This window comes from Schistocerca serialis, chromosome 1, assembly GCF_023864345.2.
Source record: "Schistocerca serialis cubense isolate TAMUIC-IGC-003099 chromosome 1, iqSchSeri2.2, whole genome shotgun sequence".
In the NCBI taxonomy this organism is placed as follows: domain Eukaryota; kingdom Metazoa; phylum Arthropoda; class Insecta; order Orthoptera; family Acrididae; genus Schistocerca; species Schistocerca serialis.
Genome location: NC_064638.1, coordinates 548,791,260 through 548,816,489, shown reverse-complemented (window position 1 = coordinate 548,816,489; position 25,230 = coordinate 548,791,260). Strand labels below are relative to the sequence as shown.

Genomic DNA, 25,230 nt, shown 5'->3' with positions numbered 1-25,230 from the left:
CTAATAAACTCTAGTTTTGTGGAAGAACTACTTCTCATATACAGATGGTTAATTATGAATCATGTAATAGCTGACATTATGTTTACATTTTCTTATATTTTATGTTTTAGATGTACTGGAATCATGAATATTGTGTATTGGTAGATCCGATAATTGTAACAAACTGTAATTATTTCTTTGGACACAACGCTAAAGGGACATAACCAACGTGACAAACTAATTTGTTTAGACAAGTGTCCCCTACTGCAACTAGTGCAGTTAATTTCATTGCTGTGTTCAGTTGCTACTTCCTCACTCAAGTGAAGATTTGAATTAATTTACTTATTAAAGAAATAATAATCACAACAAATAGGTAAATTACTTGATTGGTATAAATTGTCATTGTTTATTATTCAGGTGAACATATAAATGATTTGGAACTGTGTATGAGGATATGTCACACACTATAGATAACAAATATTGAAAATGTCATTTGAAAGAGTGTGCATAATAATTTAAAGTAGCAGTATTGTGAACAACTGTATTATTCATTTCAAATTTTTGTCTTAGCTTATATAAGATATACAGTTAACTTTTGCTATATGTCTTCCAATTTTGTACTAGTACTCCTATTTTTTTTTTTTACTCCAGACTACAGTGGAGATGTGTTTTGAACACTGTACCACTTATCAGCCTCATTCATTGCTGAGATTTCATTCAGTGCGGCGCACCTGGAATAGCATGTTCAGCAGGACGTAAGTTCCGTTGAGCACCTGTAGGTAGAACAATACCTAATTAGAACAGATTAAAAAAGGCTAAACAATGAAAAACCGTGAAATGTGGCTGTCGGATTCATACTAACACCTCACATACAATTCATTAACAATTTCAAACACGTAAATCTTACATGTTAGTGTGTTGTGCTTGTTATGTACGAACGCGCGTTTTCATACTTTCCTCGTTACTTCAACGTTATTTTTATGATGTTCATTGATATCAGTATGTTCTTTTCTATGATTATAGGCTTCTATGGTTTGTATGAATTATCAAACTACATCTAATATGATCTTAGGCTGTTGTATCTTGTTATATGGTTTGGTACCTACCACCAATATGGCTGCAGCAGAAACACCTGTACGAAATATATTTCACTATGCAGTACCCTATTCTCAAATACGTTCAGTAATAGATTCACGTGTGTAAGTGGAGTGCGATTCAAATACAAACTAGTTCTCCTCGAATTTTCGAGAAGATATTTCTCAAATAATGGGACTTTCTGTATTAGTTGAATACATAGGTGAGAAACGATACGTATATTAGGTTTTCGTCACAATATTTTCTGGCAAACAGATCTCGAACATGAGACAGACTTTGCTGCATTCCTGTCTTGCCTTGATGCCAGTGAGGAAACGTTCAGATACAGAAAGGTCACAAGAACTTTGTCAGTTTGAACCTAACCATGCTGACATAGAAATTTCCATCATTCTAAAACACACGCGAATCCTTTTTTCGTCTCTTATTCTGTTTACGTGTATAAAATGAATATATTTCCGCACAGGGCACATTATTTATCTATATAATGCAACACAGAAAATGTTTCTGCATTTTAAATAAACACTTAAAATTTCTTAAAAAGTCTGTCATTGTATTAAAGCTATGCTCCAATATAGTCAGGGGAGTGTGCATCTGAAACATTTGAATAATTGGCAGCTGAAAAAAAAATTAAAAGTCACTCTCACACCAACCGGGAAAGCCACAAGACCACGTCAGAAGCAACGAAATCAGCATTGTTCGGCAGTTTCCTTAACAATATAGCTACAAATCTTATTGCAAAATTACTAGCACAAAGCGATAAGGAGTCAGAATTGCATAGCAGAATGAGATTGAGGAAGTACAGAGATGAATTATTTAGCCACATAGTATGCAAAGCTACAAAGTGTAGAAGAAGTACAGACATACAGAAGAAATTGATACCCATGGGCAAAGCAGTTGCCATTAACAGAAGTACTGTACAGGTTTCAGTACTGAAACAAAGTTGAGGCAGATGTTTCTAAAACAGTAGTTTTGTTCTGAAAGCAGCATTACATGCCAGTAACCCAGGACTAGGGGACAGCCGGGGTGGAGTAATTAGCAGCTGAAACGTGATGCTGCTACAGAAGAACGATAAGACTCAAGTGGACAGCGAAAGTTTGAAATGAAGAGCTAGTGGTATGAATGTCATCGTAAAGGAATCTGCGGACAATCCTCACTGTTAGCAGAATATCAGTGATGAAAGACCTGTTGGGGTGTAAGGCAGCACCGGTTTAAAGAATTTCAGTTGTGGCTGTAATTGATGAACTAACAGCTGGCAAATGACCGACATTTCGCGCCACACTACTTTCCCCACAGGCTCTTCGGTACTCCGCCAGTCTTCCCATTTCCGTGACTTCATCATACTCCTGCTCCCAATTCATAAGGAAGACAACCTTATGTATTATTAACAGATGACACATACGTCACAACTGTCCCTTTTCGAAGGAGGCGACAGCTCTACAGTACGTGTTGAGTAGTTAACTTAGCACGGGAGGGGCCAATAGAGAGAAAATTTACGGAAACAGGCAGAGATCAGGCAATGTATGTTCAAGATTTATGTGCTGCTTGCTAACCTGGAGCAACATCTGCTTCGACAGCTGACACGTCTTTCCCACTGTGATCTCGACTGGCTTTCCCACCATCATCATGAGGATGATCAGGTTGCGTTTGAAGTGAGCATCGCAGTTGATCCAACCACAGCCGAAGGCCGAGTCGGACAGCCTCTCACTCTGTAACATTGAATGTCTCATTAACGACGAACTTGGTAAAATGTTTCACAGTCACTACTGGTGGTGAGATAGCACATCTGCAGAATTCGTAACGCCGTAGTTCTTACATTTATTGACAGCGTTTTGTATGTGTATATCCTCTGGGCACCGAAGTTAAAAGATTAGCTGACAATCACTAGGACTACTGACGCTACATTTGTAATGAACATGTATTACAGTTTTATAGTGACCAAAAATGTGATAGCACCATGGCATCAGAGTAAACCGGTATATACATTTTTGAAGGTGGATGTAGTATAGGGCTATTTACTTGTACAGAATTGTTTACTTGTGATAAGAGCCCCAACGGAATGTGAGAGTCCACAGTGTCTGTGAAGAAACATGGTTTTAAACATAGTAATGGAACAGTACTCTGGAAGACCTAGCTGTGGTCAGCTCAGTACAGATAGCAGACAGTTCATTGCTATTTGCAATGAGTGACATAGTTACAATTTAAGTATCTCAAGCAATGTCAATATGAAATTTGTAAAGAGACCACTTTCAATGAATGGGTCCTGAAATTTAATCCACTGAAGAGGCAATCCTTGTAAACATAATTAGATAAAGTCATTATCGTCCAGGGTAAAGCCTCAACAGCGAAAATACATACGTACTGAAATAATCTTCTCGTAGCATTGGGAACAGCAAGTTAATTGAAATCAAAAGTGCATAGAGCGTTATCTTAAATTTTTATTGATTCAACTGTGAGTTCTTAGTGAAACATTTATGTTGCATTAACTACAGGAAATACTATTTTGACTTTTTTCTCATTTTTTAAATTCATTTATGACATAGTTTCCTTGTTTTAAGTCATTTCTACAATAAGACTGTTGATTTCAAAGACAGCAACCAAGCAAAGAAAAACTGTCAAAATCTTAATCTATCAGTGCACGACCCACACAGTAAAATTTATCAGTGTTGGCTCCTTTAACGTAGGTATATTTGCATTGTACACCTATATAATATTCATTAGGACAGTATGTAGTCTAACTATGAATAGAGACACTTTGGATTATGTGGACAGGAATGTGTATTTGTGTTATAACCTAATTAAGAATAAAGACACCAAAGTTCCCATCCTATGTGGAAGTTTACAAATTACTTAAGAGGGGTGAATAATTAAATTGAGGCTGCTCATTCCATAGTAAAAGTGGGGATATGCGCATCAGTTTTTTAATATCTAATATTTACATTGTGTGAGTTTTACCCCAGTTCCTTCTACGTGTCGAACTTCTACATCTATTGCCGTTCTATGGTCCTAATTTAAACGATATTCAACAAAGAATGGCTTTGCCTTCTTTAATCTCCAGCTTCAACGATGTTGTCTGAGCCTAGTACAGATCGTATACCCGGTGTATCTTATATATCAGGACTAACACTCTTGGTAAAGAGTCTTATGAACCTCTCTTCTAACGATGGTAGGTTGCTTATTCTCTGCGTTGAAGAAACGTCTAACAAATTCAAATGGAAAACAGATAAGAACAAAGAAACTCTCTGTCTTTCCAAATTTCCTTGTCCAGGTAGAAATTATACCTATAAATGGTGATCTTCACCACTTCCTATTTGGTCTATGTTGTTCGCTGCGTAGATTAAAGATCTGGCTTCTTTATCCACTTTTACAACTGAGAAAGTTTTCAGTAATGTTGGACTTTAAATTACTGATGTAGCTATTGGCTTTACTGTATTAAACTACGGTTGTTATCCTTCTTGGGACATGGTTACGGAAAGGAAGCCGTGGATCATATGGTGAAATGCTGCATGTTTATAAGCTGTGGGATGTAGAGAAGAAACTGGGACGAACATGTCAGTAAAGGTGCCTCTCCAGATAAATTTAAAATTTCCATTTACAGTTTTGTATCTGTAAGTTGATTCTAGGAAAACAATGGTGGAAATCCCCAACTCAATATTGAATTTTATGTTATAATGGCAATGGTTCATATTTTCAACAACCTCTGGAGTTGTCTAGTGGAACCTTTCCTAATACATAGAATTTTATTAGCATGTTAGTTGATTATATGGCTGCAGGACTTATTGCACTTTGTGTTCACATGCATGTTGTTCTTCTTCTCTCTTCAGATTTTATTCAATGGAGCTACTAAATTTCGCAAACAGTCTCTTGGTAGGTATCTGGTACTGCATCAATGAAATAAATCTCAGTGTGCGACTGGAAGATCCACTCGACATACACGAGATACAGCACAGGTTTATTAAAAAAGGATTAGAATTTTTTTCCATTCTTGGTGCAGGCTAGTAGAGGAATTATCTCTTAAAGATTTCCACTCAGTTTGGCCAACCCTGCTGGTATAGTTTACAACCCCAGGCGTGAGTAAATTCGATTTGCATTTCTACAATGCCAGAGTATAGTTTTCCTTCTCTCCATGGTGGTAATTTTTTGGCTACAGTCTTCCAATTTCCACGCAACTCTACAGCTTTTTATACAGGGATACAGTATGTAAGACTCTGAAATTAACGAACAAATAAAAAATAGAGTTCTAAATTTATGTGATACAATTGAGTGGCATTCTATATATCACTACATACCTGGTCAGTTGTGATTTGTCCGAAAATGCAGTACATCCCTGTCTGGAAGAGGACGGGAGGTATCGTGAAGAGCGCCTTCGTAGCCTTTGTCAGACTTCCGTCTCTCTGCAGCAGCTATTCATAACAGAACAATGGTTGAGTGCCCTTGAAATCAGCTGGCCATATTTGTATACCTATATTCCTATGACATAACACTGGACATATGTATTTATGAAGCTACCTGCGTGTGCACTGAACAACACACACACACACAACTGCCTACAAAATAGCAGAGCAAGAATTCTGGGTAAGTATGCAAAACATATGACTTCTACGTTAACTGGTATAAGAATGACTACAATGACTACACGAGAATCAAAAGTAATTAATACCTTGGTAAAGTGTCACGCATTACTCATGACTTAGGAAGCAATAACAGCGATTCTGCGAGTATCGCACGAAAGAACTCTCCGCAATGGATTATGAATTGTTACTTCACGTCTACATACATTTACATCTACACCAAACAAATCACTGTGTAGTACATGACAGTGGGTGCTTCCCACTGACCAGTAATTAGGAAGTCTTCCTGATGCACTCATGTATGGAACGCGGATAGAATAATTGTTTAAGCGACTGTGTGTCAGCTGCAATTAATATAACATTGTCCTCATGATACATATAGTGTGATGTGAGGTGGGTTGTAGTACATTCTTAAAATCGTCATGTAAGGCTGGTTCTTGAAATTTTGTATATAGGGCTTCTTGGATAGTTGGCGTCTGTCTCCAAGCGTGAGGCAGGTCAGTTTCTTCCCCATATGAGTGCACACTCTCCCACGCATAAGACTCTCCTGTGATCATTTGTTGTGTCCTTCTCTGTATAAATTCAGTGTCTCCTGTTAGTCCCATTTGTTACATGTCCCACATACTTGAGTAATATTCTAGGATTTGGCACACGGGTAAGCAAAGTCTTTTGTTATCCGATCGCATTTCCCTAGTATTCTATCAAAGTCTGCCTCCTGCCTTTCTTATGATTAAGCCGATATGATAGTTCAATTTCATATCCCTACAAAGCGTTAATCCTAGGTATTTGTGTAGAGTTTACTGATTCGGACTGTGACTCGTTGATAACGTAGTCAAGAGGTGCAATTGAGTTTTTTGAACAGTTAAAGGAATTTGACAAACACGACACCAACCTGAAACCTTATCAAGACCTTAAATGTAGCGTCCTAGTTGTGTATTACAGTCGAGGAACATAAGTGCAATGCACGTGGACTCACACGAAAGAAAATTCGGATGTCGGCCTAAGCGTGTAAACAAACCTGCGAATTGCATGGATTTTTTAATTAGCTTAATTTGTAACACCTTCTAAATTCACAGCTGCGTCAGCTTATCACAGTTAATATTATGAAAATTATGTTGCACCAACAGAGCACGTATTCTGCTAGGTGAAGTTGACAATGCACATTGCTCTTGACAACAAATCAAAAATAGTACACGCTAATCAAGTCAGAATTTTTGTTGCGATCGTTAGATATAATGGCATTTTATACAGGAATTTTTCTTGCTTTAAAATTACGAATACTTCCGTTCTCGTAAACTTAATGTAGTTAATGGCGACAGTTCCCAGAAGAAGGTGCTACGTGTAACACACTTTCAAACTGCTGTACGAAAAATATTAGCGAGAAAGTAAACCCCACTATGAGCTCATGCAGTTGATGCTACTCAAACTTTCATGTCAACACCATTACAATCTTACTAAAAATTACGTAACGAGTCAATGTGAAATACAAAAAATCTGCTAGTTAAAGAATCACTATTCTTTAGTTTAGGTTTGCTACCATAAACTTGAATCGACGAAAACAGTCCCAAAAAGTTGCGATTAGTATAGAAAACAGGAAAATATACATTAAATGAAAAATTACTTAGAAACATGCTAATGCCATATTTTAATTTCATTTCATGTTACTGAATGCAGTGTAAGTTGATCCAACAATGATTTCTGCTTTGTTGTAGCAGTATCCTCAGTTTTGTCTGTTGGCTTTGACTAGCAAGATAACGGTGTCATGAACATATGCCACCTCAACATTAGTGGGGAAAACAAGCAGCGATTGGTCAGTAAGAGAGTGATGAAAAAGCAAGTTCGGTCGCTGTATTACATCATATTAATTGGAAAATTATTCGTAGATTACGAGTTTCTCTTCTTCCTCACAAGCCACGCTGGGTAGCCGATCTGTCTGAAGCATCCCGCCGCGGTTAGCGCGGCTGTCCCCCTCATACGTTCGAGTCCTTCCTCGGGTATGGGCGTGTGTGTGTTGTCCTTAGCGTAAGTTAATTTAAGTTCGATTAAGTAGTGTGTAAACCAAGGGACCGATGACCTCAGCAGTTTGGTCCTATAGGAACTTACCACAAAATTTCCTCCTGAGAAGATGCTAGTGACATAAGCGCAGGCCAAATGTTTGGAAGCATTACGTAAGTGTACATGTGATACTTCAATATCACACATGCAGGAATTTGCTGAGACGGACACAACACAATTATCAAAGCAAAACAGCTTTGCACTAGTTGAACGTCTTCCTTGCTAAACATTTTCTGAGTTAGCGATGCCTTCGAGCTTAGTGTTGTATGGTGTCTCCACAGAAACCAATATAAGCGTTTGCTATATGCACTACTGATCATGCAAATTTTGTTTACACTTTAACATCTATGAAGTAAAATTACTTACACCACATGTGACAAACATATTGGAACATAAGTTTGCCATGTTGATAAACAGAAGAATGAAGATAGATATGTTCATTGACGTCTGCAACAAAGAGACCGACCTGCAACAAAATAATATACGATATGAAAGCATGTGTCTACCATACAATGCAAGATGTTTACATTAGACAGTAAATTTTCTGTTGTTTCGCATGACAGAGTGCTCTGCTCGTATGATTTTTGTCTCATCGTTCTGTGCAAAAACCCTGTTATCTTTTTTCCTTCTTTCTTTCAGTTTCATTAATCAACATAGATAATGGTGTTGCTATAAAAATAAAATAAATAAACAAAAAGTAAAAAGTATACAAGGACATTGTTGTAGGAACTTAAGTCGATAGTAGAATCGTGACTACGTTGTCCTAGTAAAATGTGAAATAAAAATTTGTCTTGAGTCACAAAGAATGGTTTTATTATGCTACAGTATGCATTTCGCTCATCGTCCTTTGTTCTCTGAAATACGACAAAGTGCTATGATCGTATGACTTTTATTATTTCGGTTTCAGAAAATGCCTTAATACTTTCTTTTCTTTTTTCAGTTTCGTCAATAAGTCATTTTTTCTTACATACGTGTCATTTGATGAAAATTTACTCTTTGTTTATGCATAAGTATGGTACAAGTTTGATTGGTTTTCTATGTTATTTTATATATAAGGCCATAGTGGTTAAGTTAAGCTTTGATAGTCTTTTTCACACCAAAATACATAATTTAACATTAATAAAATGGTTCAAACGGCTCTGAGCACTATGGGACTCAACAGCTGAGGTCATTAGTCCCCTAGAACTTAGAACTAGTTAAACCTAACTAACCTAAGGACATCACAAACATCCATGCCCGAGGCAGGATTCGAACCTGCGAACGTAGCGGTCTTGCGGTTCCAGACTGCAGCATCTTTAACCGCACGGTAACATTTTAAAGCCCGGAAGCATCTCATCTGAGGACTTATCACAAATTACACAGGTCATCAATGCTTCGCAGTTGCTAAATGTGTGTACAAATTGTACGTATGTTCTAATCTCCTTCTCCCCTACTCTAACTGTACATCTCCTCTTCCTCCATTCTCTATCCATCTCCTCCATTTACGCCCCCCCCCCCTCCGCTCCTCTTTGGCTATCTCCAGCTTCTCACCCTCCCACAGTCCATCTCCTCCTCGCATCCTCCTCTTGCCCTTTCTTTCAGATCTCAGCCTTGTTTATTGTTATTGTGGGCGAACGCTGGATAAGGAAATGGAGTCAATCAAAATGAATAGGTAATTTGCTTGGGGTTATTAATATCAGGGATACAAGGCAGACTTCTCCAACAGCTGAGTTTATGAGGAAAGTAGTTACAATGACAGTATTTCTTATAGTTGTAATCTACGAATGTGTAAGGTTGCTAAGTTTCGGATGATCAATATTCCATAGGAGTATTCTAAGTACAAATCGATAAGTTATATATACAACATTTCTCTTTCCTCTTAAAACTGACTGTGACAAAGAGGAAAAAACAACATACGGTCATATATACATTTTTTTGTTTTAAATTAGGTATATAAGGGGTAATAATGTATGTGGAATAAACGGTTTGTCTAATTGTTTAAAAGCCTTGATATGCAAAAAAGAAAAAAAAGCAGTCCGCACATTTTCGCAGCACAGCATGTTCTTTCTCTCAATTCTTAAAAAAATATATGTAACTCATGAGCAACTGAAGGTTAATAGAATACCGTAAAACGGTATTGTAGGAAAGCAGTTGAGAACTCTTACAGATTTTTGCTAACTTCTTTTTCCCTTTATATATTAAATACTTTTTTATATTTACATATTTTAAAGGAAAGCATGCAGCAAGTGTGTCCCTTAATTTATTAGAGCAGCTGTAAGAATCTGAAATAAGTTGCTCAAAAACGTTTTAAGATTTTTGCTAACCAAAGTTTCCTTTTTGTGTTCTCTATATATATTTACATATAATATGTATTTAAAAAATACTGCCTACTCTTGTCAGAATTTTTATGTAAGTATTGTGCAAAAATTTCAAGTACATTTGTCAAGAAGTTTCGGAGATTTTTGTTAACCACATTTCCTCCTTGTCTATCACATATGTATTTACATCCACATATGTTTAAAATGTATGTAGCCTATATCCGTCCGAAAGATTATTCTAGTGTAGAGAAAAATGGAAAAAACCGGTCAACATTTTCCGAGATGTTTACTGGCAATGTTTCCTCTTAATGTATTACATTTATATTTATGTACCATACATACTTCTAAAATATATGGCTTATATCCGTCCGTTAATTAGTGTATCATGTAAAAGTCTGTAGTAAATTTTGTGAAAATTTGATGCAAATCGCTCAAGAACATTCTGAGATACTTGCTAAAATCCTTCTTCCCCTGCTTATAAGAAGGTAACGTCCTTTCTTTAGGCCATTGTGTAATATTTTGAAGAAAACCTGTCAAGAGCTTTTCCAGATTTTTGGTAAAAATTTTAAACTATAGTACTGTCACATTCCTTTCAATGAGATTTTCGTACTTAAATACCGTCCATATTTCCAACACATATATTTTATTTTCTAAAAAGAAGTATACATATGGATTTGCAGTCATTTTCACAATGGATATTAATTGATGGTCTGTACTTACGTTTTTTCACGTATTTTATTTACTTGTTTATTTTAATGCATTCTCTATACTGTTTCCACCACTAACCACTTTACTATTGTCTTGTATCGTCAGTAAGTAACAGAAAGGAAAACGGAACAAAATGTAATTCGTACATTTCACTGAAGTTGAGTAACGTTGAAACTGCCTGAAAAAATGATTCCGGAATCCATATTTTGAAACAAGGCAGATGTCACAATTTTATTCGCTACGTTTCCATGCATGTCCATAACTGAACCTTTGCTAATAGCTCCAGCTACTACTGTTATGGCATTTTTGTTGACATTATCGAGAGGTGTCAATGCAGAAGGTAGAATAGCAGCGAGAGGTTGGTGAGTTATCTTTCTCGAGAGCTGACAGCAGATAAGGACATGCAATCACAATTCAGTCATCTTAACTGTGGTAAAAGTATTCAAAAGCAGAGACTACGTTGAAAAGCGTTTACCCAAAAAAGTATGTAAAGGAACCTTTGCGTAAAAGCAAACTTTAATATTCGTACGCTAGGCTGTGCAGGGCATAATAGAGGCTCAAATAAATTATTTTCCTCTTCTAAATTGCTTTACAAAGCCCGTCAATTGGCACAAGGCTAGCAGGCTGCCATCAGCAGTGAATTTGCTGTGTGAGTTCTTTTTGTTCCGAAAAAAGTTGTCTTGCTAAAATCCAATTCATCTGACTCTCAGCACAGAGAATTTAGTAACAAATTCTGCGTTACTAAACATACGTGGGCGTCACTGCCCAATTAACTTATGCCTAAATGTTCTCTTGTCAATTAGAATCACCTAAATGAACGTGGGAACGTCTAAGTCTGTCAAAAACTCGTCTCTAATATTGCTATCAGGGTCAGCTAAACATTATGGTGACACGATGTTAGGGAATTAGTTTCATCTTGCAGCTGTTCGCCCCAGGTAGGTGAGTGATCAGCGCGACAGAATGTCAATCCCAAGAGCCCGGGTTCTATTCCCGGCTTGGTCAGAGATTTTCTTCGCTCAGGGACTGGGTGTTGTGTTGTCCTAATCACCATCATTTCATCCCCATCGAAGTTCAAGTCGCCGAAGTGGCGTCAAATCGAAAGACTTGCACCAGGCGAACGGCCTACCCGACAGGAGGTCCTAGTCACACTGCATTTTACATCTTGCAGTTCAAAACGTTTGTTGTTCTCTCTTGTAACGCAATGGAAACTACACGACTCTCTGATGCAATAGCATATTGAACATTTGTAATACACATTCATATAGGTATATAACGAGGGTTTTGTAAGCTTTTGCAGTCATCTAAACAGTATAGCGACTCCATGGTGGGATACCGACTTTGTCTTGCAGTACCAAACGTTTGCCATCATCTGTCGATAGCACCGAACGTTGCAGTACAACAGTAATACATATTTATAAAGGTAAAAACTAAAGATTGCCATGTTCGTCAAAACTGATGCGTAAAAAGTGACCCATGCTATGTCTGTGTGTAACTTGTGTGTATTATGTACACACATGTAGCTGCTAAGTGGGCAGTTAACTGCTTCTGCTAAGACCAAATGAATGTTACTAGTAGTAAAAAAAAAAAAAAAAATGTTAAATTTATGGTTATCCATCTTCCGACACTATAGCACAACAAATCTTACTAAAAATGATGCGTTTTGATAACATGTATTATGTCTTACATCATTTAACTATATACTTTCGTAATATGCAAAAGGAAACTCCTCATCCTCAAAAGAAAAATTTACGTAGATTAAAACACAAAAAAGACGGAGCTGGCAGAAGACAGAGATGGAACATCGCCAAAGATGGTGTTGTAACAAGACACAGATTGAAGGTCGATAGCTAGAAAGCAAAATTTTGTCACGGAAGTATAATTAGAGATCTCTGAATTCAAACGTAAATTCGAACTTTGCAGATAAACTAACATTGTACTATTTTCCGAAAGATGTAAGATTTTGAACACGAAACACAGGTTACGGTTTTCAGGTTAAGCAGCACTTGTTAACACCGAAATTTCGATTGCTCTACTACACTTTGAAACACAATATGCTTTAAAATGGACTATTTCCACGTCTGAATTGTCTACATTACGTACTAAAATACACATGGCTCACTTGTAGCCAATAGTGAGATAAATTGTAAGTTAGTAGGTGGACATACTTTGATCCAAGTACCACACACGAAATTGGTCAGAACGTAACATTCATATACCAACTGTGGTGGACCTGACATTGATGGGCCACTTCTGTGTAGGTTTGGGTTGTAGTACAAGGTCATGGCGAGAAGTAGGCTGATGGTAACTTCATAAAACAACACCGAATTAGAGTCATGTTACTATATCTCGTATGACTACACTAATACGCCGCAACGTGGCAATCACACCTCTCGGCATATCAGCGTGGTAGGCGAGCTCCTGATAATATGGGCTAGCACCTAACCGGTAGGCCGTGACGAATGCACTTAGGAATAATGATACCTGCTGGTCAGCTACCAGCACGTGGTCCAGTTACGCGTAGCATGACTGCTTGTGAGTGGCATCAGCAGTGTAGACGATGGCCGAAAAATTACAGTAGTTGCCAGTCACCCAGTGGGAAATACCACCTCTGTGAATGTTGACGTGTGCCGCCATGATGCCCACACCAGCGTAGAAGGAAATGTAGCGGCATGACTGTGTCACGATCCGTTGCACCTTGGTCAGAAGTCGACCAGCGGCTGGAGTCAGCCTGGAATTTTTCCACCATGGGACCAGCACCTAGTCCCAGAAAATGTGGTAGGTGCCAGAAGCTAATGTAGTGGCGGCGACTGACGAAGCTCATGGTGGCTGCTTGCTCACCCACGCTAGCGATGTCTTGTGCAGCCCTCTTGTCATAGTAGGCTTTCGGGCTGTGAATATAGCTGGTAAAATGGTTCAAGTCGCTCTAGGCACTATGGAACTTAACATAAGTCCCCTAGACTTAGAACTACTTAAACCTACCTAACCTAGGGACATCACAAACATCCATGCCCGAGGCAGGATTCAAACCTGCGCCCGTAGCAGCTCCACGGTTCCGGACTGAAGTGCCTAGAACCGCTCAACCACAGCGGCCTGCATAGCTGGTAAGAAGTGATCATTAATTACATGGAATAGCTGCTCATTTGTTGGGCCAGTTGTTTTCCTCAGATGTTCGTACTTCCTTCCGTGGAGAAACGGCTCGACCCGCTGTCGTGCACTGGTATAGAATAGAAGAAGGCTTTAAAGGATTCAACTAAGTCTGAAATTTTACGGAGGTTAGAATAGAGTGCTGAGAGACAAAATCCCACTGATGGTTGGTGTCTGTTCGGACCAGCGTCAAACACTGTCACAGGAACCCTTTGAGAAATCTGGATTTTGTGACTCAAGAAGGGTACTTGTAGGAGCCTCATGCACTCATTGTTCTGCATAAAACTCCTTTATTTCATTCAGACTAAACTATTACACAGGCGTCTATCTCTCAGAGTTAGTTCAAACAAAGTATTCGACTGTTGCTCCCACAGATTTCAAAGTCCGAAGGGTGAGAGATAACAGAAGTTGCAGTCACTAGAAGCATTGTAAAGTACGAACAGCTCTGGAGAATTGCAAGAGAGAAAAGACTCTTATCAGAAGTTATCAGAGGCTGGTGTCAAGCGGCATTAAATTAGCGTCCAAAGTTGTATCTGTAGTCGGGCCATGAATCCACTGTCACTTTACAGTCATCGGCCTATCAGAACGTGGCTCTGCGCCTCCATGGTGCATCTTGCCAAACATGTCACCTAAGGACACATGCTGCTTGTCGTTCCACGAATCAGGTTATACAGAATTTAAGTAACTACAAATGTTGCCAGTTGGTACTTTGTGAAAATATTAAATCAAAAGTACCTTCAACCATCTACAAGGTGAGTCACTAACTATTGCCACCTAGAATAACTCCGAAAGTATGACAGCAACCGAAAAGTTTGTGGGATAAATGTTGCATGGTAAAATGGAGGCCATAATGTAACGTTCGTTTTTTGTTGCTAGGTGGGGTTGCGTCAAAGATATAAAGATCAACTTTGGTTTTTTTAAATTGGATGCTATAGTTTGGTACTTATTTTCTGATAGCGGCTAGCGAAGCGAATCCAGTGATGTGTAACAGTAAGGCCTTTGTAGGTCAGCGAAGGTCACACAGATGGCATGAACGTCCATTTGTAGAAGGTGATGACGATTGGTGTCAATACAGTGCTGCAATCTTCTTATCATGGATTGAGTGGTATTCCTTATGACTTCGGCGCGTATTGAAGCACATGCTCTTACAATTCTCTCTCGTATATCGTGTAAATAGTAAATATTCGCTGAATACGGCGTATCCATTTTACGTGCCATTGACATGTCAACATCATTTGACGGTTTCACAATACAACACTAATAGGAACAGTAAAACTAGTATCGTATCATCAAGAGAATTTGAAAGATGTATTCCTTCGAAGAACGAGTCGATATACGGAGAATGGCAACGAAATTTAATGAGAGCTAGAGCCTTATACGCAGAAAGATATCCTCAACGTACTCACCTTACACGTCGTACCTTTAAATATGTGTATAACAAATTGAGAACAACTGGAACTTTAAAGCATCAGAAAGATACACGGCAAAGGAAAGCTACTGACGAGGAAACCTAAATCGGTACTCTTGCCACTGTGTTAGTTCGCGTCAAATCGCAAGGGAATCTGGCATGAACCAGAGTATTGTTCTGCATCGCCATAAATATTATCCTTACCATATCAGTCTCCACCAAGAATTAACTGGTACGGATTCTATGCGTCGCACTGTATTCTGTCTATGGGCTCAACTTCAGATTCAGAGGGATGACACATTTATTAATTTGTTTTATTTACTGACGAGGCTACATTCACGAACCATGGAAATGTTAATGTGCATAACATACAGTATTCTCAGTTGAGAATTCATATTGGCTGCGGCAAGTTGCACACCAAAAACCGTGATCGGTGAATGTATGGTGCGGGATTCTGCAGGACAGAATTACAGGCCCTATTTCTTCGAAGGAAATCTTAATGGTAGGAAGTACACCACATTCCTGCAAGAAACATTAGGTCTGTTATAGGAAGAAATACCTTTTGGAACAATCAACAGAATGTGGTATGAACACGATTGGTGTCCGGCACATTCTTCACTGCTGGCTAGAAATGAGTTGAGGAGACAATTCCCAAATCGTTGGATTGGATGTGAAGGGGATGACTCGTGGCTGGCTCGTTCGCCAGACTTGATGCCTCAAGATTTTCTCTTGTGGGGATTACTAAAAGATATTTTTTACAAAGACGTTCTAACTACACCTGAAGGTATGCGAGAGAGAATTGTCAGAGCATGTGCTTCGATAGATGTCTATGTGATAGGGTATGCCACTCAAACCACGTTAAGAAGATTGCAGAATTGCATTGATACCAATGGTCATCACTTCGAACACCTTCTGTAAATGGACGTTCATGCCACCTGTGTGACCTTGGTTGACCTTCGAAAACCTTACTGTTACACATCATTGGACTCGTCTCGATAGCCGCTATCAGAAAATGACTACAAAACTATTGCATCCCATTTGAAAATAGAGTTGACAGTGGTATCTCTGAAGATAGCCCACCCAGAAACAAAAAACCAACGTCATATTATGGCCCCCGTTGTCTCACACAACATTTGTCCCACCAACATTTCAGTTCCCTATATTTTGACTGTAATTTATTTATGCGACCAGTTTCAACGTTTCACCCCGCCATCTTCAACTACGTGACCAACGTGTAGGAGGAATACCACCTCTTGTGCAGTCGAGATAGGGGCGGCATTATGTAATAAGTATCCATAGACTTTTAGTTTCGACTCTCGAGCCTTTGTTCATCAACTGACTCTTTATTGGTAAATATTTTTAGTTGTTTCTAGCTGATACGACACACTATTGCATTATGAAACTCGGAAAGCCTAAGCAACGATGCGTCATCTTCTGAATAAGCAAAAGTTACCCATGATTTAGCACAGAGATCGTTATTTGTCCGCTCTTGTTCTAATTTCATGACTTCCAACATATACTGAAAATGAAGAAATAGTTTTCCTTACTGACAATGTATATATTACATTCTAGGGTAATGAAGTTACTTAGTACGCAGCTCGTGGTCGTGCGGTAGCGTTCTCGCTTCCCGCGCCCGGGTTCCCGGGTTTGATTCCCGGCGGGGTCAGGGATTTTCTCTGCCTCGTGATGACTGGGTGTTGTGTGATGTCCTTAGGTTAGTTAGGCTTAAGTAGTTCTAAGTTCTAGGGGACTGATGACCATAGATATTAAGTCCCATAGTGCTCAGAGCCATTTGACTGAAGTTACTTCAACACTTGAAAATGTAAACAATACTTTCTAGAAAAACAGTTGCTGAAATTAGGTACAACACATTACACACCATTTTGCGAGGCACAAGAGTTGACTATACCGCTATAAATAATGCATAACTTAAACTGATAAAGGAAACAGATTATTGCAAATTTTAGGTGTTTACATTGATAAGAAAATGAACAGGAAGTCGCATGTTGCAATTTTTGTTACACGTCCAAGCTGTGCAACATTTGGGCTAAGGACAATATCATATTGTACAATCAAGAATTTCGATTATTTTTCCTTATTTTTAGTCACTAGTGTATTATGGCATCACACTCTGGGATAATGCGTTACTAGAGACTAAGTGTTTGCGGCACAGACGCAAGCCACATGAATAATATGTGGTGTTCTCTTTACATTATCTTCTAAACAACTCTTTAAACGATTTGGCATATGGACAAATGTCCCACATTTATTTGTCCAAAACTTTATTGTCAACAGTAACTGTTATAAATATGAAAATAGAGGAATAAATAATTTACTCTACTGGTCTCTCAAACTTAGACCGAGCGAGGTGGCGCAGTGGTTAGACACTGGACTCGCATTCGGGAGGACGACGGTTCAATCCCGCGTCCGGCCATCCTGATTTCGGTTTTTCGTGATTTCCCTAAATCGCTCCAGGCAAATGCCGGGATGGTTCCTTTGAAAGGGCACGGCCGACTTCCTTCCGCGTCCTTCCTTAATCCGATGAGACAGATGACCTCGCTGTCTGGTCTCCTTCCCCAAACAACCAACCAACCAACCAACCAACCATCTCTCAAACTTAATGTGGCACAGAAAGGAGTGAGTATATTCAGCCGTAAAAATTTTTCACCACATATCTAGTAATATAAGGGATGTAATCCATAATACAGTTATCTACAATCTCGAATTGAAATCAGATGTGCTCACATTTCCTTATATTTCATAGAAGAATTCCTGATTGTGTAGTCGTAATGTGAATACGTGTTTAAATAAGCGTAAGAAAAACTGAACATATATGACGAGAAATTGAAAGAAGAAGAAGAAGAAGAAAAAGAAAAACAACGACGCGCCACTAAGGAATTATCAGAATATGACAAAGTCGGTAGAGGTTATGTACATGTATAGACCAACAAATGAATATAATTTCAGAAAAAAATGACTTACTCGACAGAAACGTCCCACAAATTGGAAAAGTCAGTATCGTGTAGGTGTACCTTTGACCCTTATGCAAGCAATTCTTTGGCTGGAAATTGAGAAACATAGTCTTGAGTGTACTCTTGTGGAATGTCGTGCCAAGCTCTTTCGAACTGACTCGTTAGATCGTAGGAATTCCGAGAGGTTGAATAACCTTTCCCCTAATCGTTCAAACGCTCTCAACTGATAAGCGATTCTGGGAACTTACTGGGCCAGTTAGGGATTGATAAGCACGAAGACAAGCAATAGAATATTTCGCGTTCGTGCTGAAATGTAAGCCCAGAATGGCCTCCCCAAACCATCACTCCAGGCCGTCGGGCTGTATGGTAGGCACAGAAAAGTTGGTATCCGCTGCTGCTCATTTGTCTTCAGTGACGAGACCCGCTTCGAACTGAACCCTTATGACCAGCGAAGGCGTATCTGAAGACACCCCACACAGTGGTGGGACACTGGCATGATCGTTGCCCTCCATGCCGCCCGACAGCCAGGAGTAGTGGTCTGGGGTGCTGCTTCTTCTCATAGCGGGATCTCTTTGGTTTACATCCGCGGTAACCTTACAGCACAGCAGACGTAGGCAATATTCTATGCTCCGTTTTGTTGCCCTTCATGGCATGCCATTCTGGCTTACATTTTAGTTAGATAGTGCCGACCCGCGCAGGGTAAAAGTTTCTATTGCTTGCCTTCGAGGGTGCAAAACCCTACATTGATCAGCAAGTCGCCGGATTTCTCTCTCCAATTGATAGCGTTTGGAGCATTATGGGAAGAGCAAAGCAACGAGCTCGGGAATTTGAGGATTTTACGCGCCTATTGGGTAGAATTTGGCACAATATCCCTCAGGTAAACATAAAACAACTACACTCCTGGAAATTGAAATAAGAACACCGTGAATTCACTGTCCCAGGCAGGGGAAACTTTATTGACACATTCCTGGGGTCAGATACATCACATGATCACACTGACAGAACCACAAGCACATAGACACAGGCAACAGAGCATGCACAATGTCGGCACTAGTACAGTGTATATCCACCTTTCGCAGCAATGCAGGCTGCTATTCTCCCATGGAGACGATCGTAGAGATGCTGGATGTAGTCCTGTGGAACGGCTTGCCATGCCATTTCCACCTGGCGCCTCAGTTGGACCAGCGTTCGTGCTGGACGTGCAGACCGCGTGAGACGACGCTTCATCCAGTCCCAAACATGCTCAATGGAGGACAGATCCGGAGATCTTGCAGGCCAGGGTAGTTGACTTACACCTTCTAGAGCACGTTGGGTGGCACGGGATACATGCGGACGTGCATTGTCCTGTTGGAACAGCAAGTTCCCTTGCCGGTCTAGGAATGGTAGAACGATGGGTTCGATGACGGTTTGGATGTACCGTGCACTATTCAGTGTCCCCTCGACGATCACCAGTGGTGTACGGCCAGTGTAGGAGATCACTCCCCACACCATGATGCCGGGTGTTGGCCCTGTGTGCCTCGGTCGTATGCAGTCCTGATTGTGGCGCTCACCTGCACGGCGCCAAACACGCATACGACCATCATTGGCACCAAGGCAGAAGCGACTCTCATCGCTGAAGACGACACGTCTCCATTCGTCCCTCCATTCACGCCTGTCGCGACACCACTGGAGGCGGGCTGCACGATGTTGGGGCGTGAGCGGAAGACGGCCTAACGGTGTGCGGGACTGTAGCCCAGCTTCATGGAGACGGTTGCGAATGGTCCTCGCCGATACCCCAGGAGCAACAGTGTCCCTAATTTGCTGGGAAGTGGCGGTGCGGTCCCGTACGGCACTGCGTAGGATCCTCCGGTCTTGGCGTGCATCCGTGCGTCGCTGCGGTCCGGTCCCAGGTCGACGGGCACGTGCACCTCCTCCGCCGACCACTGGCGACAACATCGATGTACTGTGGAGACCTCACGCCCCACGTGTTGAGCAATTCGGCGGTACGTCCACCCGGCCTCCCGCATGCCCACTATACGCCCTCGCTCAAAGTCCGTCAACTGCACATACGGTTCACGTCCACACTGTCGCGGCATGCTACCAGTGTTAAAGACTGCAATGGAGCTCCGTATGCCACGGCAAACTGGCTGACACTGACGGCGGCGGTGCACAAATGCTGCGCAGCTAGCGCCATTCGACGGCCAACACCGCGGTTCCTGGTGTGTCCGCTGTGCCGTGCGTGTGATCATTGCTTGTACAGCCCTCTCGCAGTGTCCGGAGCAAGTATGGTGGGTCTGACACACCGGTGTCAATGTGTTCTTTTTTCCATTTCCAGGAGTGTATATCAATGAATGCTAAGACGAGTAACTGCTTGTATGGTGAGATGAACCAACACGTTATTTACTTATTCGACTTGTGAAGCTCTTTTCGTGAATAAGTCATCCACTTTTCTGAAATCGTAATCATTTGATTGTTTGTTTACGTAAATTACATTTACTGATTTCGTCCTATTTGGATAATTTCTTCGAGCTGCGTCGTTTATTTTCTTCTTCCTCTGACTTAGATTGCGGTTAAGTAAAAATCACAGCTTTCGTGTAAAAACATATCTAGACGTATTATGTAATGCATCAGTATGTTGCCATATTGTTTAATGATCGATTGTACATTCTGATAACTGATGGACTAGCTAACTGCCTGTTCGTCCTACCGTGGATGGCAGTTATGACACCAAATTAAGCATGAAATTTTACTAAATTTTCCCTTCTAAAGCGGGTCTTGTATAACATCCCAATATTCACTAGATGAAATCATAGCAAGGCATTAGTTGCCGCGAGATGTCATCTGAGTTGTTCAGCCGCCTGGCCTAGGTCTTTTGTTTGGCGCCGCATCTGCAACTTGCCCGTCTTTGTGATCATGAAAAGACGAAGTCATGGGAACAACACAGTCCTTGAACAAAGAAAATTTCCGAATCTGCCGAAAACTGAACCTGGTAACAACGATCTAGAGACAGCGACACTGACTGTTGGACCACTAGCTGCGGACTCCAATTCTCATTATCTACACGCGACGAATAGTCATAGGACCATATTTTCTGGCTGTTACGCTTATCTCAGTACCAGTAAATATCCATGTTTCTGAGTTCATTTTAGGTTAGAGTTACGGGTGTGTTAATTTTTATGCTCTTAGTGTCTCTGTTATCTCGGCACTGTTAGAGTCTGTTCTGTAAATAACTGCTAGGTTTCCAGAAGGAGATAATCGTACACAGTAAGCGTATATGTTCGTAAAACTGTGAATTACAGTTCAGTATTACAAAATGTAGCGAAACAGTAGCTTCGATCTAATATATCTTCTACATTTCTGTCATTGGTTGTTGACTGATCGTTCAAGATTGTATACCGCCAACATTTAACAGAAGCTTTGTGAAAGATACTCAAAATGACTTTCCATTCGGAATGAGGACGTTGTTTTCCACGTATTTATGTCAAGCAGTTGTCCCGAAGAAGAAATCACAAATTTTGAGACACCTGAGCACATTTTCTGCCCCGTTCCTTTCACATATAACGGGCACATCATTGCCATTCTTTTGTATTGTCAGTATATACGCAGTATTAAGTTATAGGCTCCTATGTTCCGGTGGTTTTCTATTCTTCTAATGTGTTACGTCCGACTACGCCTGTCAACCCATACTGTATATGACGTATGACACCTAAGAGGTATCTACATATTCTTTTAATACGATGACACTATCCGAGTATCTTATGTGGTATATAAAATAGTTATATATTGATTGCTCACACGTTTATGTACGCTGAATCATATCTGACTTACTATGTTTTTACTATTTTCTGTCAAGTAGACAGACTTGAGAGCTATATTGTAACCGAAACTACTAATAAATAAACATTGATTTTGTAAAGATGCGTGCAGATGTTAAAAAAAATACATTTGCAGCGCCGATTATTAAATTTATTTTTTTGGTACATTCGGTAGTTGGTTTCAAGTTTAATAACCGCTACATTAAGAGTAAATCACTCTCGCTCGTTTGTCTTGCAGGTGCAATAGAACTCAACCCAACGTTATACATATTTATTCCCATAGGATGAAAGTGGTATGATTTAGGGCATGATTGCTTAATAAAATGATCACATGTTTTCTGTATGTAACAGTCCAATACCTTCAAATCTGAAATATTACAGAGAAATAGCAAGTCAAGACTTTGTTACAGCATGCAACGGGTATTGATACCGCATTTTCGAGAAACGTTGGCGATAGTGTATAGAAATTTGTGTAGACTACATTTCGTTAGTAATTTCAGAATTATTTCGAACACAACGTAAAATCTTACAAATATTTGTCACCATATTTGCGCTACTACAGTGCAACTTCTCTAAAAGCTCCATTCATTACATTGTATGGAAGTTGTATGATATTAACTGCTCAAGAACGTGAAAAATGTGGATTTCATTTGTGTTCTAGTGCTAACCTGAGAACTGTCTGATGATGAAGAACGTTCTTCACTAGCCTTGAGAACATCTCCTTATCTGAACCATTCTGTGTGGTGTTGTCTGCAGCTGGAAATGACTGATCTCTATCGGACACCATCGACGACAGCTCGCTGCCTTTCAACCCACGTAGATGGTTATCCGATACTGCACTCTTGAAGTGGAAATCACGCATTGTTGAAATATTGTGATTCAAAACTTCAATCTCTGCTGCAATCATCATCATGAGGCGAACAAAGAAAACGTCCAAACACATCGTAACCTCTGCTGTTAGTGTCAGACAGAAGATCTGGGTGACGTAAAGCAGTTCGTACATCGGCGACGAGTGTATGTCTGCAGGTAGCCAGAGAGGTGCAGGTAGCTGTCGCTGGTTTTCCTGGCCTTCTTTCTGGACGCCACTGGAAAGCAGCGGAGAGACCACCCACCACATCAACGAGGGAACAGCCATCACCTGAAAATCAGGGCAAGCATCACGGGCACTGTCTGCTGCGATTATCCTTCTGTCCTTAGGAATTAATGGTTGGAAGTAAACAATATGCTGCCTACCAGTAATAAGATTGGAATGAAAGTAGTCTGGCTGTGGGGGATGAGGGACGTGATATAGCTCGACGTTTAGATGTCGGCTAAAGGTCACATATGGCATTAGGGTATACCCATGACATCACAATCCCCTCTCCCAGTCATAGGCTAGTACTTCACCAGCTAACATATTCATAAGTGTCTGAACGACATTTATTATCAATTAAAAATACGAAAACGATATTTATTTTAAATAGTATACCTGTCAACTCACACTAGTAACACAAAATAAAAATTATATAAAAATTTTACCTTATTTATTCATCTAAAATAGGAGCAACACATACACCCACTTTTCCCATGAACTTACATGTTAAGCAAAACTTGTAAACATCTATAGCTATACTTTGTACCACACTTGGTGTAAGGCACAACAGATCGACATAATAATCTGTTCTGTGATGCTTTTCAAGTGACACACACACACACACACACACACACACACACACACACACACACACACACACAGGCACATTCTTTTTCCATGGACTTACATATTAAGCAAAGCTTATAAACATCTATAGCTCGACTTTGTACCACACTTGGTGTAAGGAACAACAGATCCACATAATAATCCGTTATGTGATTCTTTTCAAGTGACACACACACACACACACACACACACACGCACACGCACACACACACACACACACACATACACACACACACACACACACACACACAGAGAGAGAGAGAGAGACAGATGGACACAGACACCCATCTGACAAAATTGATGCTTTAAGCATGACTGTGGGCTTGCAAATTGTGTGTCAACATGCTATTTCCACATTTCAGTTGTCAGAAACCACATGTGGATAGAAAGTAACATCTTAAGATGGCAGTTGACACTTAGTATAAAGACTGAATGAAACAATGTTCCCAAAAGAAACTTGCCCAAACGTATAAATGCTCAGAACATGTGTTAGCCAAAATACTGTGCAAAGCAGGCAAGCACACATACAGATAGGTAGTCTACATTACTGATAGCTGCAGGAAGGATGCAATTACTGCATGACAGCTACAGTGTGACAGAGACCTCTCAAATTAATTTTAACAGTCCTAAGTTTATATATAGATTGTTTTACGACTCTACAAAACATTTGTAGTGTACTTAGCGAAGACTTAATATTTTATACTTCTTTTAAATGAGAGACAGAAAAAGAAAGCCTCAACAAGCTCTATTAATGTGGGAGGAGAGAGCGAATTGTGATGTAGATTATAAAAATGAAATTACTGTTAATGATTTGCTAATATATCTTATTTAATTACGTTTTCAATATGGGACTTCCAGGCAGTTCGGTTCCTGTTGTGTTCTCTGCACCAACATCGCATTCCTGATGTTTCACCACAGCCAACTACATTAAAAATTATGTTTTTGACAATATTTTAACCCTAGCAATACCAAAACGTTTGCTCTGAAAGATTCCTAGCATGGCTATCGATTGTTATTCCCTACTTACAAACCTTTTGCATGCATGCTATATCGTGTCAGGTGACACCCATGCAACTAAAAAACTCTTAGCAAGGAAAGGTAACACCTTGGGAAAATCAGATTTAACAATTATCGTCTTCGTTTGATAATTCTCTCCCACGCAGGAATGGATAATTTGTACAAACACAGAAAAATCTGTGGGGATACAAAAAATCACTTGAATAAGTCAGTCAACGAGTTATTCAGTCACACATACAAAACTGCTCCTGTTTACTTGAAAATAACTGAAACTCTTGTTACGAAAAGCAATATGGTCATTTTTGGATGTTTTCATGACTTTTGTATCTTACAATGCTTGGGATATTCAAAACAAAAACAAAAAAACTTTAGGGGATGCCAACTGAACTTTTGGTGTCGGATTATTCTGGACAGCGGCATCTGGAGCTCGGTATCTAATGAGAGAGTTCCCGATTTTTCAAACAAGGCCATTACTGAAGGTCAGCTTCAACAAA

At 39.9% G+C, this 25,230-nt stretch overlaps 1 protein-coding gene across 1 annotated transcript in view; it reads right to left on the bottom strand.

Moving 5' to 3' along the window:
- Positions 1-624: 624 nt before the first annotated feature.
- The window catches only part of LOC126413601 (odorant receptor coreceptor-like), a 37,150-nt gene continuing 12,544 nt past the window's right edge, over positions 625-25,230 (bottom strand). Inside the window, exons 3-7 of the mRNA XM_050083281.1 lie at positions 22,689-23,158; positions 8,064-8,163; positions 5,361-5,474; positions 2,625-2,780; positions 625-752 (exon numbers count right to left, since the gene is read on the bottom strand). Of these exons, the coding sequence (XP_049939238.1) occupies positions 693-752; positions 2,625-2,780; positions 5,361-5,474; positions 8,064-8,163; positions 22,689-23,158 (900 nt within the window). The 3' untranslated portion in view covers positions 625-692. The remainder of the gene's footprint in view (positions 753-2,624; positions 2,781-5,360; positions 5,475-8,063; positions 8,164-22,688; positions 23,159-25,230) is intronic.